Consider the following 18,567-nt stretch of genomic DNA (forward strand, 5'->3'; position numbering starts at 1 on the left):
CACGTCAAATTAGAAATACAAAGGCTTTATATAAACAATGAGTGACCTTTCTTGTCGGTATTTTTTTTCCACATGCCACAGATCAGCTTATCTATTTTCTTGGAGTCAAAACTTTCTGAGATTTCTTTAGGCTGGATGTGTGCATGCCCTTTCAGAATAGCCTATTCCATATTTGCCCAGGCAAAAAAATAAAACTGAAAACATCTTCATTTCCTGCAAAGTTCTGTGGGGGAGATTTCTTTTAGAAAAAAATGGATGCATTAAAGACCTTTCAAATTGCAAAATTCAAAATGGCACTTTCTTGTTTTCAAAGAAATATTTTAACAGAGTGTTTAGAGTTCTGAGCTGACCTACTTATTTTCTGTTGAATGTTATTTAAGCAATGATGTCTGTTACACAAGTCGTTGTTTTACTTGATACCCTGAAATATTTTAGGCCTGGCATACATAGAATTTCTATAATGAAGGATATAATCTTAAAGAGATGTGAGGACTTAAAAGGAAAGCATTAAAATCTCAGTAACAGCATAATCCTCTTGCCTTTCTTGCCTTCATTTCTGTGGAGAGCTGAAGATAAGTTTGTACACTTCTTCACAGATTGATTTTAGTGGCTACTGTTTCAAGCAGACTAATGGAGTGTGAATGATCTATGTCAGAAACCTGCATTTGTCTTTAGAAATTATTTTTTAATGCTTTCTAGGTTGTGAACTGGAGATTGCATTAAGCTGTATTTTTTTGTAGTTTTAAGAAACTAAAGAAAGCATTCTGTTGTATATCTGTACTAGCAAACAGTTCATGAAGATACAACTTTTGTGGTGACTGAAACTATGACTGTGGAAACAACTCACGTGCCTTCTACATACCTGGCAGAGATCCTTCACCTTCTGCAAGCCTTGTCTGAAGTAGAAGAACGCCTTAATTCTCCTGTTCTGCAGGCTAAGGATTGTGAGGATCTCCTCAAACAAGAAGAGTGTCTCAAGGTAAGACAGAAAGCTCTTCTCTACAACAGCTGAATGCCTTTATTTCTGCTTTTCTGTGTATCAGCTAGCTGTCAGAGGCATTTGTTTTTATAAGTGCTTAGCCCCTCTCTTGTCATGTGTGCATATATGTGAATATGTGTGCAAGGCAGGCACACTGCTGCAAAATATGAGAAAACTGAAAAGTTCATTTATTTTCAGCTGTTTCACCTGTATTTGGAAGGCAAGAACACTAGGTTACCTGCAAAGCATGTCCTTGAATGAGAAAGGATAAAGAGGGGCAGCTGTCTATTTAATGTTGCACAATTGAGGTTAAAGTTTTGGGGTTGTGTTTGCAATTTGGAGTAACCCTAAGCACACCCACATCTGGCAACTTTAATTTATTGTTTGACTGCAAAATATATTTAAGTCAAACAACAAAGAACTTGAGTAAAATTTAACTATACTATCCCCTGCTAAATCAAACCCACTTGGATAACTGGGGCTGCATTCTCTACAATTTTATGGTTTAATTACCTAAAGAGAAACTGTTGTTCAGTAGGAAGATAATGTAGGTAAGAAAAAGCTAATACAGTATTGTCAATATGACTTCAAATATTACTGCCTTGTTTCTTAACTGCTTACACATGTGAATTCACTAGAAAGTGGTGTGGAATTTTTCCAACACAGATTTGACATAAGAAGTGAAAAAGATTAAAGCGGCAAGCCTATGTAGATGAACGAGTTACCAGCTTTTGCAGAGTAAGGTTTATGTGAGAAAAGCCTTGTAAAAACCATGCTTAAATGCTGTATGTAATTACAGCAATTTCAAATCGTTACCCAGCATGAAGAGGAGACCACATTTCCATTTTTGGGGATTATTTTGGGGATGGCAAAATAAAGGGTTACCCTGAAGAGGCTGGAATTTGCCTGCAGTCAGCTATGAGAAGTAACTGTGACTCTGGTGAAGTGCTCTGAATTATCCTTTATCTCTTTCCACAACAGAAGAAATGTGACAAAACCACATTTACTGTTATTAGCTCCCATAAAATCTCATCTATTTATAATTCTTATGCATCCTTAGATGATACACATTATAGGCACCTGTATACATACATACACAGAGAGACATTCTAATTTTCTCATGAAAATTAGGTTGCTTTCTCAGTATCACAGTATTAAGATTGGAAGAGACCTCACAGATCATCAAGTCCAACCCTTTACCACAGAGCTCAAGGCCAGACTTCACAGAATCACATAAACATTCTAGTTGGAAAAGACCCTCAGGATCACCATGTCCAACAGATATCCCTGCTCTACAAGGTGCACCCTGAACTGTAACCCCAAGCACCACATCCAGACAACCTTTAAACACGTCTAAGGTTGGTGACTCCACCACCTCCCTGGGCAGCTCATTCCAGTGCCTGACCACTCTTTATGGGAAAAAATGTTTCCTAATGTCCAGTCTATGCCTATCCAGTCACAGCTTGAGGCCATTCCCTCTTGTTCTATTACTAACTTCCTTTTAAGAAGAGACCAGCATCAACCTCTCCACAATGTCCTTTCAGGAAGCTGCAGACAGCAATGAGATCTCCCCTTAGCCTCCTTGTTTCCAAACTAAACAGCCCCAGGTCCCTTAATTGCTCTTCCTATGATTTAGTCTCCAGGCCCTTCCCCAGCTTCGTTGCCTTCCTCTGCACTCACTCTAGCAACCATTAGGTTCATTTACATTCACTTGTGTTCATTTATGGGACTGGATGGACAAACGGTAGTCTACCTCAAGCAGCTCACTGGTTGTTGACTTCCCTTTAGTGATTAATCATAGAATCAACCAGGTTGGAAGAGACCTCCAAGATCATCCAGTCCAACCTAGCACCCAGCCCTAGCCAGTCAACTAGACCATGGCACCGAATGCCTCATCCAGTCTATTCTTGAAGACCTCTAGGGACAGTGCCTCCATCACCTCCCTGGGCAGCCCATTCCAATGCCAATCACTCTCTCTGGGAAGAACTTCCTCCTAACATCCAGCCTATACCTACCCTGGCACAACTTGAGACTGTGTCCCCCCTTGTTCTATTGCTGGTTGCCTGGGAGAAGAGGCCACCCCCCACCTGGCTACAATGCCCCTTCAGGTAGTTGTAGACAGTAATAAGATCACCCCTGAGCCTCCTCTTCTCCAGGCTAAACAGCCCCAGCTCTCTCAGCCTTTCCTCATAGGGTTTGTGTTCCAGGCCCCTCACCAGCTTTGTTGCCCTTCTCTGGACATGCTCCAGCACCTCAACATCTTTCTTGAATTGAGGGGCCCAGAACTGGACACATCTGAGCTATCTTTATCTGAGTTATATCCACAACTAATTTGCTGCTCACAACAACCACCTGTATTGTCACCAACCACAAAAACCTTTATTATCAGTGCTGACACTGGCTTTAATAATATATATTACTGAGGCTGCATCTAAGTACTGCTCTAGGATAAACTAACTATGATATTGTTCTGGGATGTTTTTGTGGGCACAAGTCCATCTTCCTCCCAAATAAGTCTCTTAAAAGAGGTAAATGGATCTTGCACGTTTGTGGTCTTTTGGAAGGGTATAGTTTTGATCTGGGCCTGCTTAATGAATATTTATTTCCAAGGAAAAAACATTTATCACTGACATTATCCTGCAGTAAACACAGAAAAGTAGTGCATAAATCGTTTGGCAGTTGTTTGGGAAAGGTCTGAAATTAAATTGTGGTGGATTTTTGTCCCTGACAGATTTGCATGAATCTAATTACAGAACTGTCATGAACAGCTCCCTGTTTTAAAACTTTGTGATTTTCTTTTTCATTCCAATTTAGTAAGAATCCATTTTAATTAATCCTTAAAAGGAAAAAAAAAGTTTATTGGTAACAATATTTCAGTGGCAAATGCTCTGAGCATATTTCTCCAGAGTAAATGCATACAGCCATAGTAAACTTAAACCTCATTATCCAATCAGATAAACAGCAAATGCAAATTAAAATGTTTTTATTGTTATAATTTCAGCACCTGTTCTTTATATCAAAGCAGTTAAAATAGCAGATTGTACTTTTTTTTTCCCACAAAAATCTGATAACTTCTAATATTTAGTGAATTGTGATGGGTTTGCAGGCACACTTAGTAAATCTGCTGCAACCAGGTCATAGAAATGTTGTTCTCTTCATTCTAAGCTTTGGTGAGTGCAAAATTAGATAGAGAAACTAAGTCTTGCATCTTTACCTCCAAAAGTCAGCAACTGCAATGTTTCAGTTTCTTCTGTTAGGACATACAGTACCTTAATTTTTCTTCATTACTGTATTTAGAGCATTTAACAATTTAATTACAGTTCTATGGCTGAATTCCTGTGGGCTGTAGGGAAAATCAGGATTCTTAGATCAAAGGATTAGTAAATTTGGTTTAATGATATGCTCTCAAAAATGGACCAATTTTATTATCAGCACAAACACTGTGGTAATTATATCTGCAGTTGATGATGCCTACATTGATGGAGTTCAGAATCTTTGAGTTCCCCATATATAATCATTTGTCATTACAATGGGGATTAGATGCTTTCAGAATTTAGCTAATTATCCTTACTTCCAATGGATATTCCAAATACATCCTGAAAGAATGCATATATTCAATTTTGCATATATTCAACTAAATTTGAGTTTAGAAAATCAGGCTATATTGCTTACAAAAAGCTAAAGTTTTTCTGTGTGGTGATTATTTCCTGCAAGATACTTGCCTTGTTCAAGCTCCAGTGAGAGAAGCATATGCTAAAACATGTATGTTTATTAACCACAGAATTAAAACCAGCAGGTATTTGTTAACACAGAGAAAAAAAAACAGCAGGCTAACTGGAATTTAATAAGTCCAGTTTGCATTTATAGCCAAATGTGAGAAAGTGTTTAGTAAACTGACAGGTACCAGCACAGGTTGGGGGCTGTCCTGATGCAGAACAGTTCCATGGAAAAAGACCTTAGAGTCTTGGTGGACATTAAGTTCTGCAGAGGCCAGCTATGTGCCCTTGTGGCCAAGAGAGCCAATGGCATCCTGGGGGGCATCAGGAAAAGTGTGTCCAGCAGGTCTAGTTAAAGAGAGACAGGGACCTGCTGGAGAGAGTGCAGCAGAGAGTCATGAGAGTGACTGGGGGACTTGACCATCTCCTCTATGAAGAGTGACTGAGAGCCCTAGGGTTGTTTAGTCTGGAGAAGAGAAGACTGAGAGGAGATCTGGTCAATGTATACAAATATCTGAGGGGTGGGTGTCAAGTGGATGGGGCCAATCTCTTTTTGGTGGTCACCAGCAGTAAGACAAGGAGCAATGGCTACAAACTGGAACACAGATGGTTTCAGCTCAACATGAGGAGAAACTTCTTCACAGTGAGAGTGACAGAGCCCTGGAACAGGCTGCCCGGAGAGGTTGTGGAGTCTCCCTCTCTGGAGATATCCAGAACCCACCTGGTTGAGTTCCTGTGTGATCTGCTCTAGCTGATCCTGCTCTGGTAGGGGAGTTGGACTGGTTTATCTTTCAAGGTCCCTTCCAGCCCCTAATGTTCTCTGATTATGTGAAAATTTCTTTTTAAGAATCTCTGGCATAGTCATGTCATAGTCGTGCTTGGACATTACTTACTTATATGAATTGTGAATTCAAAACTGATTTGCTAAGGCTGCTTCCTTTATATAATTAAGTTTGTAAAGCTTCAGTAGGGCCTATACATATTAAGCTCTTTTTTCTTCCTTTTTAGTATTCTTGATTTTAGCAGGAACACCATATTGAAGAATATGACCATACATTTATCTCATACATTTAGCTATACTGGTTTTCAGGGCTGTACTAGTTTTAATAACAGAAAGCCATCTGGCTCTATGAGGTTTCTTACATGTGTAACTTCTCGCACAATCATTCTTACAGCTCATTTCATAGTTCATCATCTTGTAAATTTCCAGTTAGGACTTGGTTTAGTTTGTTAGAAATTAGGTTGTTTACATATATTTTTTTTTTTAATTTTTCATGCTCAGATATTCTTTTTTCTCTTTTCCTCTGAGAGAGAGAGCACTTCTTTTTTTCCATCTTTTTTTACTGTGTCTTATTTCAGGGAAATTTTACTGTAGCCATTACACATCTGTGATTCTGGCAGACAGAATCCCCTTTTGAAATGGTTTATTATACCAATAACACCCATAGTAGGATATTGTAATGCATATTTCTATACAGATTTTTAAATTGTAAGTAATTTGTGGGGCTTTTTTCCCCAGCTATTGTTGGCTACTGACAACTGTGCTGTTGCTCATTTTCATGTCAGTACAGAAACCATAAAATATTGTAGCAAAACTATTGTATGTAAAATTATAAAGCATCATTCTTCAGATATTGATTGCCAAAAGTGGTTTGTTTTTAATTTTTCACATTGGAATACATATTTCATCTATATTAAGTGATTCTTATTGAGAAACATCTAATGTGGTATTCAGAGTGGGTTGTTTTTTTTTTCTGCTGCAGGTCAGTAAAACCCAATTAACCATAACTTAGAACTGAGTATAATCAAACACACTTTCCAAACAGATCTGTCAGTAACGCAGTGCTTGGTGACTGATTTGTACACAAACAGGCAAGGAAGTGAATTTGTACAGAACGTTGTCTTTCTCTGACAGATAAAGACAAATTCGAAGCAGTGAAAATTAACTGGCGTTCGTGTCTCTAGCACTCAGATTTCTCTTTTGTAGTGCAATAAGATAGCTCTTTCCCCAAAGGCTACTGTCACTTTAGCTGCTAATGATTTTCTGTTATCCTTTTTTGTTAAAAATTAGAGTTTTTTTCAAGTCTGCTAACCATGTTACAAAATCTCCTAAGGCACTGTTGATAACTAACTGCTTGAAGCCATTCTCGTCATCGTGGAAGACAGATGGAGTGTGAGCATGAGACATGAGTTTGCGTGTACACATATATGCATGTTTTCTTCTTTTCCTTCTTGGATACCCTTGGATACCACAACCATCCAGTTGTGGGTTTCATTTATAGAAGGTCAGCTGTATTACCTTTGTTTGTAGCAGCTGTGGTCTCAGCAAAGGCAAAAACCTGACCTATACATCAGACATTATATGCCTCTTCATAGACCACTAATTCTAAACATGTAGGGAGATGCCATTTATCAATTCTGAAGTGTCAGGATGTATTTAATCAATCTTTAATATTTAGAAAATTGTTCTAGTCAGTAAGTATATAGACACGTTCTTATTTGATCACTTTAACTTTTCAAGCACAGTAAGTGCCTTTTTGGGTGGATAAGATGAGGTGATATTCAGATCTGCTGAGAAGAAGGCTAGGTAACTTGAATGCCTGAGTGCATCCTGGCACTTTTTAGTATCACATAAGCATAGAATTAACCAGGTTGGAAAAAAAAAAACTTTGAGACCATCACGTCCAACCTATTACCTAACAGCATCTAATCAGCTAAACCATGACACCAGGTGCCAAATCCAATCTCTTTTTAAACGCTTCCACCCCCTCGCCAAGCAGCCCATTCCAATGCCAATCATTCTTTCTCTTAAGAACTTCTTCCTAACATCCAGCCTGAAACTCCCCCAGCTTGAAACTGTGTCCTCTAGTTCCGTCACTGGGTGCCTAGGAGGAGAGACCAATCCTCACCTGGCTACAACCCCCTTTCAGGTAGAGTAGCGAAGTCGTTCCCCCCCCTCCCCGAGTCTCCTCCAGGCTAAGCACCCTCAGCCTCTCCTTACAGGGCTGTGTTCCAGGGCTCTCACCAGCCTTGTTCACAGTATCACAGTATCATCAGGGTTGGAAGAGACCTCATAGATCATCAAGTCCAACCCTCTACCACAGAGCTCAAGGCCAGACCATGGTACCACGTGCCACGTCCAACCTTGCCTTGAACTGCCCCAGGGACGACGACTCCACCACCTCCCCGGGCAGCCCATTCCAGTGTCCAATGACTCTCTCAGTGAAGAACTTTCTCCTCACCTCCAGCCTAAATCTCCCCTGGCACAGCCTGAGGCTGTGTCCTCTTGTTCTGGCGCTGGCCACCTGAGAGAAGAGAGCAACCTCCTCCTGGCCACAACCACCCCTCAGGTAGTTGTAGACAGCAATAGGGTCACCCCTGAGCCTCCTCTTCTCCAGGCTAACCAATCCCAGCTCCCTCAGCCTCTCCTCATAGGGCTTGTGCTCAAGGCCTCTCCCCAGCCTTGTTGCCCTTCTCTGGACACGTTCGAGCACCTCAACATCTTTCTTAAATGGAGAGGCCCAGAACCGGACACACTACTCAAGACATGGCCTAAGCAGCGCTGAGTACGGGTGCAGAATGACTTCCCTGGTCCTGCTGGCCACACTATTCCTGATAGAGGCCTTCTTACATTTTATCCTGTTGCTTAAATACGCAAAATTTTAGTCACAAATGACATTTTGTGAAGGTGCAATCCACTTTATGTTCAAGGAGTATAGTCATGGAAGATTTGGAGGCATTTTATGGTTTTATCCACTTATATTTCTTACATTCAGATTAATAAAAAATAGATATTTGGATCATCGACAGCCTGAGCTTATAAAACCAGGCTCTCCAGAGAGATTGTGGAAATCTCCTTCTCTGGAGACTTTCAAGGCCCATCTGGATGCCTTCCTCTGTGAGCTGAGCTAGACTGTAAGGTCCTGCTCTGGCAGGGGGGTTTGTTAAGGAGGGATTTCAATCTAGGTTAGAGGTGAATTGTAATGAGGCCGATATAAAATTAGTAAATAGATTATTAAATATATAAAGAAAAGTTCCCCAAACTAATTTCCAGTTACACACAGATTCTGTACCAGCGGCTGGTAAAGCTCTTTTGCAGAATGTATCTATACAGTCAGATTAAATGGTTTAGGAAAGGCCTTTAGAAAATGTTTACAACTGGAGAGCCTTGCAGCACCAACTGCCGCTTAAAGCCTAAACTGTCACAAACGTGAGTAAAGAAGAGTTAGTTTACTCACTGTTTAAGAGTCTCAGTAGTTGCGATCCAAAGCACAAACGGGGGGAATTAGGTCGCAGCGACGCGGTGGCCTTCCACGTGGCGATGGTGCGGCAGGGCTGTGCTGCGTGTGTAGCTCAGGCTGAGCACGGCGGCCGAGAAGGCCCAGGGACACGAGGCAAGGGCTCCATGGCTCTCAGGAAAGCATCGGAGCCACCTGGGCAAAGCAGGATCCGGGTTTGCGGGCGGGAGCAGTCTGCTTGGGCGTGGTGTACGGCAATGCGTCGGCTCTCGGGCTGGGGCGGCGGGCTGGCAGGTCCCAGTGTCGCAACTGATTTGCTAGGTCGTTGCCTACATTCGGCCAGAGTCAAAGGGACTCGGGTTCGGCTGAACTGAAGTGGACAGCTGTATCCCCGCGTGGGGCAAGCCCTTTCAGTCCCTCGTCTCAGTGCGGGAGACAGGCAGGCTGAGGGCTGCCGGTCGTGGGGGAGACAAGTCCCCAGCTAGGCGCCGTGCGGTGTCCTGGCACACAGAGGCACGCAAGGCAAACGGGTAGCGAACAAAACAAAAGCAGCAGCAGCAGCAAACAAACAAGTTTGCAAGGTTTTTAAGCATTTTGACAAGCGTCTTTGGCCAACAGCAACAGATAAAACCACCCCTAGAACCAATCCTGAGTTATTTCTCCAAAAAGACAGAGGCACATACCTAGCATCCGTGACCTGCGTTCGCCACAAACAAAGCAAGCTGCAAAACAAGGCCAAATACGGTGTCTGCGATAGGCTGAGAGACGCCGAGGCTTTTGTCTGCCCTCCCGCGCTTCTTCAACCCAGCAATAAGAAGGGGGGAGGGAGCGCCAAGGTGGATATTCAGGCAGGTGTTTGGGGCATGTGATGGATAGGTATTCTAGGTGTAATTTGGACCTTCTACCACAGGGTTGGACTCGATGAACTCTTTGAATCCCTTCCAACCCCTGACATCCTGTGATCCTGTGAACCAAGATTTAGGTAGAGCTGAGTAAGGGGCGCCGTGTGCTAGACGTTATGCTGGGGAATTCGAAAGGGCACAGGTGCAGGCAGCTTTTGCTCCAGGCGGTAGATGGCTGACGAGAGAGGAAGTGTTCCTTGCTGTGGATCAGCCCAGAGACAAGATGGCTGGCGTGCGTTTGGTTGCTTGTTCTTCCTTCGGCCTGCAAAATGTAAGTTACATTTCTCAGGACCAATTAATTGAAATAAGAGACCCTATGGAATGCAGTCCTTTATTTTTGACAAAGAATCAGTACTTTCAGCCCTAGGGCTTTAGGAACTCGGAATATTTGTTTCGTTTTGCTTAGTTCTGTGGGGGGTATTTGTATGCAGTTTCAGGGCATTGCCGGCACAGTGTGGTGTAACGAACTGAGTTGGTTATGATGACTGCATTTTGTCACTCAAAGAGGCATTCGGGTTTTGTCTTAAGTGCTTGTGGGTTTTAAAACCTTCACGAGTAATCTAGAGGAGAAAATGTGTTGGTTAATTCTCTGTCACTGCATGTTAAGCGCTACTACCAATATGCCAGTGGTTCTAAAATACTGATTTTTTTAAAATCTAATTCTCTGGAGAAGAGGAGGCTCAGGGGTGACCTCATTGCTGTCTACAACTACCTGAGGGGAGGTTGTGGCCAGGAGGAGGTTGCTCTCTTCTCTCAGGTGGCCAGCACCAGAACGAGAGGACACAGCCTCAGGCTGTGCCAGGGGAGATTTAGGCTGGAGGTGAGGAGAAAGTTCTTCACTGAGAGAGTCATTGGACACTGGAATGGGCTGCCCGGGGAGGTGGTGGAGTCGCCGTCCCTGGAGCTGTTCAAGGCAGGATTGGACGCGGCACTTGGTGCCATGGTCTGGCCTTGAGCTCTGTGGTAAAGGGTTGGACTTGATGATCTATGAGGTTTCTTCCAACCCTGATGATACTGTGATACTGTGATAATTCTGACAGAACTATAGACCATATTATTTAGATATGAGATGGTGCAGATGATTCTTTTAAAATAAATAATAACTGAAATCCATTTGTCCTGTGAAATGAACCTCAAAACTCATGCAGAGTTGTGAAGTAGGTAAGTTTTATTACAGCGCTGGGTGCAGGCAGGATCGCTCCGTCAGTCCTGCACACCCCATGCTGGCACCAGCCACAGTTCCATCAGTCCTGCACACCCCATGCTGGCACCAGCCACAGTTTATGTCACAAGAGCATGCATATTCATAATAGGAGGTAGGGTTATTACCATTATTTATTGGAGTTCACTAACATAAATATTTTCCCATTCTTCACCCCAATTCAAACCATTCCAACCCTGTTGGTCTGGAATGGTTATAATCTGCGATGAACGTCACACACAGTCTTCCTTCCAGGGTCTTTGTCATTTCTGGTCAAGCAGACCTTTTTTTGCTGCTGATGTCAAGATTTCCCTGCTTCTCCTTTATCTCCTTCCTGCTTCCCTTAGTCACTGCAGGCCTGGGTCTTTACAAGATTGCTTATCACAGGTTTCCAACTAGTAGCTGCAGACACTCCTGCAGTAGCCCTTGTTTAGGTTTGCAGATTATCAGCTGATTGCTATAAACAAACATCTCTATGGAGTTTGGTGTTTTACGGTTTGTCACACACACTCTCAAAATGAGCATCTGCTCTATGAGACCTTTTTACCAGCATTCCTTGATTTTTCTTGTATCACGTTGGTAGAATCAAAAGAATTCATAAATGCTGAATAAAGAGGAGTTGGTCTAAGTATAGGTTACAGGGATATTTTAATACTTACTTTATTAAGAAAAAATAGAAGTTGCAGTTGGAAATCAAGCCAACATATACAAAAGACACAGAATGGAACTAAATTAACTTAGAGAGAGGAGAGAGGCTGAAAGCCTCCCTGCTCACGTACTGCAAAAAGCTTTAGCTTAGTTCAAACTGTCCCTGAAGTCTGTCCAGTTCATGACAACTTTCTAAGACTTAAAAGTTTCTGTGTTGTAGCTACATAGAGTCATGAAGCAACTTTATGATATGATATGATTAAAGGTGCAGAATAAATTTGGTTTTTCTTTTTTTTGGTCTTTCAACACATGGCATTGTGCATAGCTAGGTGTGCTTTGTCTTTCTCTGAAACAGCAATGTGCTGATGACTTGAAGAATGCCAAATGTTAGCTTGTGGATATCCAGCAAAAGGCAAAGCCAGCGATGCCTAGTAAACTGCTTTTCTCCTACTTAAACATAAGTCTGTAAAATGTGCCTTTATTCTATCTTTTTTTAAGCAGAAATAGGGTTAAAACAGATTTAGTTTTGATGCAGAAGATAAATATGTACTGAATATTGTACATGGAAGAAGGTTACCAGTAGGGTAACAACCTGCATAAAAACTTGTATAGTTTGATGCAGTTATTGAATGTCTGGAGTGCAGTAAATTAGAACAAATTGAGAACGACAATTTAGTTTGATTAAAACCAGGGGAAATTAATGGACATTTAAAATAAAATAAGCTAAAAAAAGGAGCAGAGGAATGATAGGAAAATGGTGGCAGACAAGTAAAATATAAAGCATAGCAAAAGGAGTAAGTTCAAGTCGCACTGAGGCTACAAGAAATAGAAGTGAACATTTAATGGATTAACAATTAAGTGTGTTTCAGAAACAATTTTGCTCATCTTTCCTCTCTGCTAATGCTACATATGAGATATGTTAGGAGATCTGTAAGGAAATGACACCTTTATAAATTTGTTGCATAAAAAGTGTGCTTTTCCTCCAAAACCTGAAGTTACTTCTCTGGTATTTATGCCCATAATATGGGTCTTAAGGGTAAGCGTATGTAACTTATGGCTTTTGGCTGATTGAGAAAAGAATATTTGTGTTGCCTTTCTGATAAAGGCAAGGGAAATTACAGAAGTATCAATTATGCTTGTTTGAATGGGAAGCAGAAATCTGACAGGAAGTCTTCAGCTTGACGATTTCACCCCATTAGTCTCAATTCACAAGAGGCAGTCTCTGCTAATTACTTTCTGTTACTTTTTGGTTTACCTTTAAGTCAATATATAGCTCATGGCAATGTATTTCCTCACCTTTGGGTTTTCTGACTTACTCCTTCGAATGATTGCAAAGGTTTTGGTAGAAAGAGAGAGATTGAACACTACCTACTTCACAGAATAGAAATAAACAGCATGTTTATGTATTGCTTTATGGAACAAATTAAAAGCTATATAGTTCAGTTATGGAACTGAATAGATTAGTAAATTGATAATTAATCGTCCTTGACAACATAGAAAGCTTTACATGCTTTTATTAATTCTAAAGATGTTAAAGGTGCAGAATAAATTTGGTTTTTCTTTTGTTTGGTCTTTCAGCACATGGCATTGTGCATAGCTAGGTGTGCTTTGTCTTTCTCTGAAACAGCAATGTGCTGATGACTTGAAGAATGCCAAATGTTAGCTTGTGGATATCCAGCAAAAGGCAAAACCAGCGATGCCTAGTAAACTGCTTTTCTCCTACTTAAACATGAGTCTGTAAAATGTGACTTTGTTCTGCCTTTTTTTTAAGCAGAAATAGGGTTAAAACAGATTTAGTTTTGATGCAGAAGAATAAGTGAATGACTGAATTCAGCAGAGCTTTACTTCTCCAAATATTATCTTTCTCAGGTATAGTTTATTAAATCTTGAAAGAAGGAATAGACATTACCTAGTTATTGTAAAACTGTATTATTATCAAAGCTGTTGCTGAATTAGCATTTCCCCTCTCTTTTCTTTGCTTATGAACAATTTATTTTTAATTAATAGAAATAATATCTTGGTTTTCTTTTTTTTTAACCTTTAATATCACAGGGCATTAAAGACAGCCTGGGGAGACTGATGGGTCCTATAGACATTATTCACAAGAAGAAGGTACCAGCTTTGCAAAGTGCTACACCAAGGGAAGCAGCAAATATACAAGAAAAGCTGACTCAACTTAATTTGCAATGGGAGAAAGTTAACAAGACGTACAGGGACCGGCAGGCGTAAGTAGCTTTTAACGATTGCCGTTTTCCAAACCAGGCTCTTCAGACAATGCTGAAAACTTTACGTTGGAAGTTTAGTTTGATACCTTAAAACCCACAGATTGACATTTGCCAGACTAGATAGATTTTTTTTTTATGCTATGCATATGTGTAAAAAAACGCCTTATCACAGACACTGGCTTCAAAACTGTTTTAATTGTTCTGATAAAAATAACTTAATGTGCAGATAATGATTGTGTCATAGGAAGAGATGAATCTAAACGTGGGAACAGTGACTAGAAGGGGAAAGAAATACATATATGTGTGTGTGTATATATACGTATATATATATTCCTTTAGGCTAGGCTGCACTGATTTTGTCCTACAACTCCAAGTCTTGGTAACTTTTGTCTTTTCGTTGTTTTTTAGTATTGGTCAGCAGCTGTCATTTTCAGATTTGTGCACGCATTTTATTTCTGCTGCCAGCCAGTCACTAGCTTTGATTTTTAGGTTGATGGATAGAAAAGCTTTAAAAAAATAGTGATCAGAAGAATTCATACTAAAGCATATAATTTGGTAATCTTCATGTCATCTCTGCTTTGTTTCAACTTTTAAAGTGTAAGAAACAAAGACAAATTTATAAGTTTTTCAGACACACAATCGTAAAATTGTCAGGAGGGGTGCAAGCAAAGGAACTTCTGGGCCCAGAGGTGCCAGCTGATGTCTGAAGGAAGTCTAGCTGATATCTATCAGCATTTAGCAAGCCTCAGCCTTTGGTGCTTGTTGTGGGGTGGTCACACCTGCCACAGACACCTTTACTATCTCCCTGCCACTAGTATATAGCAGGGAGATCCATGCTGGCTGAAAGCCTGGGCCACCAGCACTGCCATGCTGTTATCCCTTATTTAGACTGCAGTGATATTTAGCCAGCAGCAGTATTGTGAGATGAAATAAATGAATGTTTATTGAGTATTTCCAGGTCATCAGATAAAGACACTAGAGAAGTGTGAAGTATGATTATTCTCCTGCTGGAGTTTGCCCGGAGGAGTCGTCTTAATGGTGTTGATAAGCTTGATTGCTTTCTGGAACTGCATGCTTTGCTTTTTACTTCAAATCTTTTGTTTGTGTCACTCCGTAAGAGGTGTTTCTTACAGCTTCTGCAGTTTTGCAGAGTGCATTTAGACTTCACACGACAATGTGGCTATTAGCATTTTGCTCCTAGCAGTTTGTACCTGTAAGGGGTAGAAGTATCAGTGTATGTCCATCCTTGAAGTGTGGATGAAGCTGTGTTCATGAGATATGCTACTGATGATGATGTTTCAGAGCAGTTTTGTATTTACTATTGGAGTAAATTGCATCTGGGTGAATGTAAGTCTTGCATGTTTGAAAGGTTACAGAAACAAATGTACTATATTCATTTCAGTAGATTTGTTTTAGGAAATCAGCTGTAATGATTTGCAAATCATCTTTTAATCACCATGATAGATGGAAGAACAAAACAACTTTCCTTGTAAGTTACTAGCTGAGAAGTTACTCTAAATCTCACAGAAACTCGTAGAAACATGCATGCTGATTTCTTTTCCGTGAAATGCAAGCCCTGATTCCTATCTAAGTGCTTTGCAATTAGCTTTCTACTGAGGTCCTTTTAATTAGAAATCAAAATAGATTTTCAGTTTGTTTTACAACAGAGCACATGCCAGTTTGGCAGAAACTCATTGTGATGATAAATACTCAAATAGCTACATGAGTCCAGTTCTTCTACAGTATTTGAAAGCTTTGCTTCGTGCTGTTACTTAAGCATGTTTCCTGTCTTTTAATAAGTAGTCATGCTGAAAGATAGTAGGCAGTGTTTCACTGGAAAAGTGCAACCAAAACTGTTGTGCTCATCCTAGTGTGCTCTTTAAATTACATTAGAAACCTAGGATGAATGCAATCTTTTACCTGTTTCACAAGCTCATGGCAACATTAGGTTGTATTTCTAACGTAATACAGCAGCAGATGTTGTAGATGCAATCTGTCGCCGTTGTGTTCTGTTGATCACTAATATAATCATGATATTAAGAAAAATATATGCAAGATTCTCCTTATTTTTTAATTTAAGTTACTCAAAAATGCCTAACACAGATGTAAAACTGAGGACTCATCTGGCTGTGGTATCTGGATCATATCCAGCCTATGTACTCTGATTGCTTAGATAAAAATGTATAAATATCATATGATATGCTGAAACATCTGGATTCAGCCCAAGTGATGTATTCACAGTATACTTTTCAAATTATAAGATAACATTTTAGAGTAATATTTGTAAGCAGTTAATGTGTGTGAAGCCAGAGAGTATCAGAATACTGATAAAAGCTCCTTGCTTAAGTATAGATTTCTAGGAACATCTAGATGCTTGAAGACATGACTTTGCATGTCCTTAATGCCTTACTTCAGAGGGATGCAGCTCTCCAGTTCATCCTGTGGCAAATTCTGTACATATTTCTCACTAACATTCCACTATAAAACTGTGATTAGGAGTGAATCCTCATGTGCCTGGCCATTATACAACTATTTAACCTTGCAGAGTGTCTAATCATCCAAATTGAAAACAAAAGATAAAACAGTCCCATTTAGAAGCTTTATATATATATATGTTGTTTTGCTTTGTTTTGTTTTTGGTAGCCTTGAATGTCAGATCTATCTTAAGGAACATAAAAGTAGAATAGTAGTTCTACATGACTCATTCAGTATTTGTTAGATGTCCTAGAGTGCTGTTTAGGCCATTTTACAAGTTTCCCTGTTGTGGATCCTCAGTTTCCATCTTTGCCACCATCAGCGTTCTGCAAATGTGAAGTCATTGAAACATCAATCATCTGATCTATCTTTAGCTATCCAAGGTTTAGTTACCTATTTTACAGTACTTGTCTATATTATTCTCAATTAGTTACTCCTACACAATTCTTTCACATGTAAGTAACTGTACGGTGCAGTATACAACTGATCCATTGACACCTCAGGAGACTAGATGAGATAAAATTACATGCATTAGATAGATAAAATTAGATGCATTAGATAGATAAAATTAAGGGAGATTAATCATGGCCTAGAGAATATAACGAAACAATGTAATCAAATGTATGTCTAAACATGTTTTTTTGTTTCACTAAGTCCAGTTGGCATTTGTTTGTTCCTTGCCTTAACTCCAACAAAATGGATGAGAAGAGTGAATGCTGAGTTGCTTCTTTTCAGTACAGGGAGAAAAGCAACTTGTGTAAGGCCTAACTATTTTGAGAGAAAGACAGATAGTGTCTGCTTCCTTATCTAAGACTATCCACTCACATATTTCTGTTGAGATTGTAAGTCCTGTTATTAGACTTGCCCTTGGCTCAGGATTCAAGATGGAAGTGAAAACCAGGACAGATGGGTTCATCCTCAGTGAGAGCAGGGAAATACTTCCTTTCTAATGTCAATCTCAGAATAGCTACCATGTTTTAGCTACATGCAGGGTCAAATCTTTCTTTTTTTTTTCTTAACTTTCTTTCACAGAAAAATGGAGGCAGCTTGTAATATTTGACTCTTACAACCACATTGGTTGCTTATTTACTTCTGTAACGTTACTTACTTTATAGAAATGCTCTCCATAGCAGTTGTCTTAGAAACTAACTGTTGCAACAGATTCACCACTTGATTTGCCTGCGTATTATTGCACCATCACGTTACCATATGGGCAAGTTTCATTTACTCCTTAATTGCTTGAGAATATGTATAAAATAATTTGCAACAAACAGGTATAATAGAATGTAAAAATACTTTTATTATAGGCAATATAGGTAAGATGTTTTTCCATATTTATAATGTCAGAACCCCCAAAACTTAAGGGAATATCTTTATTGCCCCATTTATAGCTAGAAAGATTTAATTTACATCATAAGCTGCAAAATATTTTTACCCTGTATATGACTATTAAAATGTCTCTTTTAACAGGGAATAGCTGCAAGTGAAATTTAAGTTTATTTGTTAAAGTTTAAGTAGGAAGTTTGTGACAGGATGTGAAATAATATTGCACCTTTTGAGGAGAGAGTTGTGTTGGTTAAATCATTGTCATACAGGTGGTTTTAGGGCTTTAATACAGACAGTTTTTGATACAGGGACTGAAGATATCTGTATAGTAAAAGGAAGTGGAAATAACTTACTCAGAATTGAATAAGTAGATCTGATCATCTTATCTGAAACAGGATGTGTTTGTGCTCTGAAAGTGTTCCAGCTGAAAAAGAATCCTGATAATTAGAATAACTTAGCATAACTTTATTGTGAAATACTCAGTGACAAAAATGCATTGCATTCATACTGGAATTGTTGTAGTGACTCTTTGTGCTGTACAAACAGAAAGAATTTCACTGAAACGTCTGGGAAGTGTTACAGCTTAGTCATGAATATGTGGGCTGTAGGACTGTGGGGGTGTGAATATGTATGAAGACAAATATGAGCAGAAGCAAATACTCTCTGAGCTGTCTGGATATGCACTGTCTTGAGCCTTCATATCAGATATGAAAAATAACATGACACTGTGGTCAGTGTCACAAGCTATGAGACTCAGCAGAAATGCAGAGCGTACTTGCTTCAGGGACAATGCTATGTTAGCGCAAGTATGCAGTTTCACAGAGAGTCCTGATTTATACCCAACCATCTCAAAACAC

The 18,567-nt window shown here is 39.8% G+C and overlaps 1 protein-coding gene across 21 annotated transcripts in view; it reads left to right on the forward strand.

Annotated features, from left to right (window-relative positions):
* The window catches only part of DMD (dystrophin), a 1,274,903-nt gene that overhangs the window by 622,933 nt on the left and 633,403 nt on the right, over nucleotides 1–18,567 (forward strand). For 20 of the 21 annotated variants that reach the window (XM_064151948.1, XM_064151957.1, XM_064151959.1 and 17 more), the window contains 2 exons: nucleotides 785–979; nucleotides 13,737–13,909. In XM_064151948.1, coding sequence (XP_064008018.1) covers nucleotides 785–979; nucleotides 13,737–13,909 — 368 coding nt within the window. Of the gene's footprint in view, nucleotides 1–784; nucleotides 980–10,001; nucleotides 10,107–13,736; nucleotides 13,910–18,567 lie in introns of those variants that run through there. The other variant, XM_064151966.1, reaches the window with a different exon arrangement.

This window comes from Pogoniulus pusillus, chromosome 12, assembly GCF_015220805.1.
Source record: "Pogoniulus pusillus isolate bPogPus1 chromosome 12, bPogPus1.pri, whole genome shotgun sequence".
Lineage (NCBI taxonomy): Eukaryota > Metazoa > Chordata > Aves > Piciformes > Lybiidae > Pogoniulus > Pogoniulus pusillus.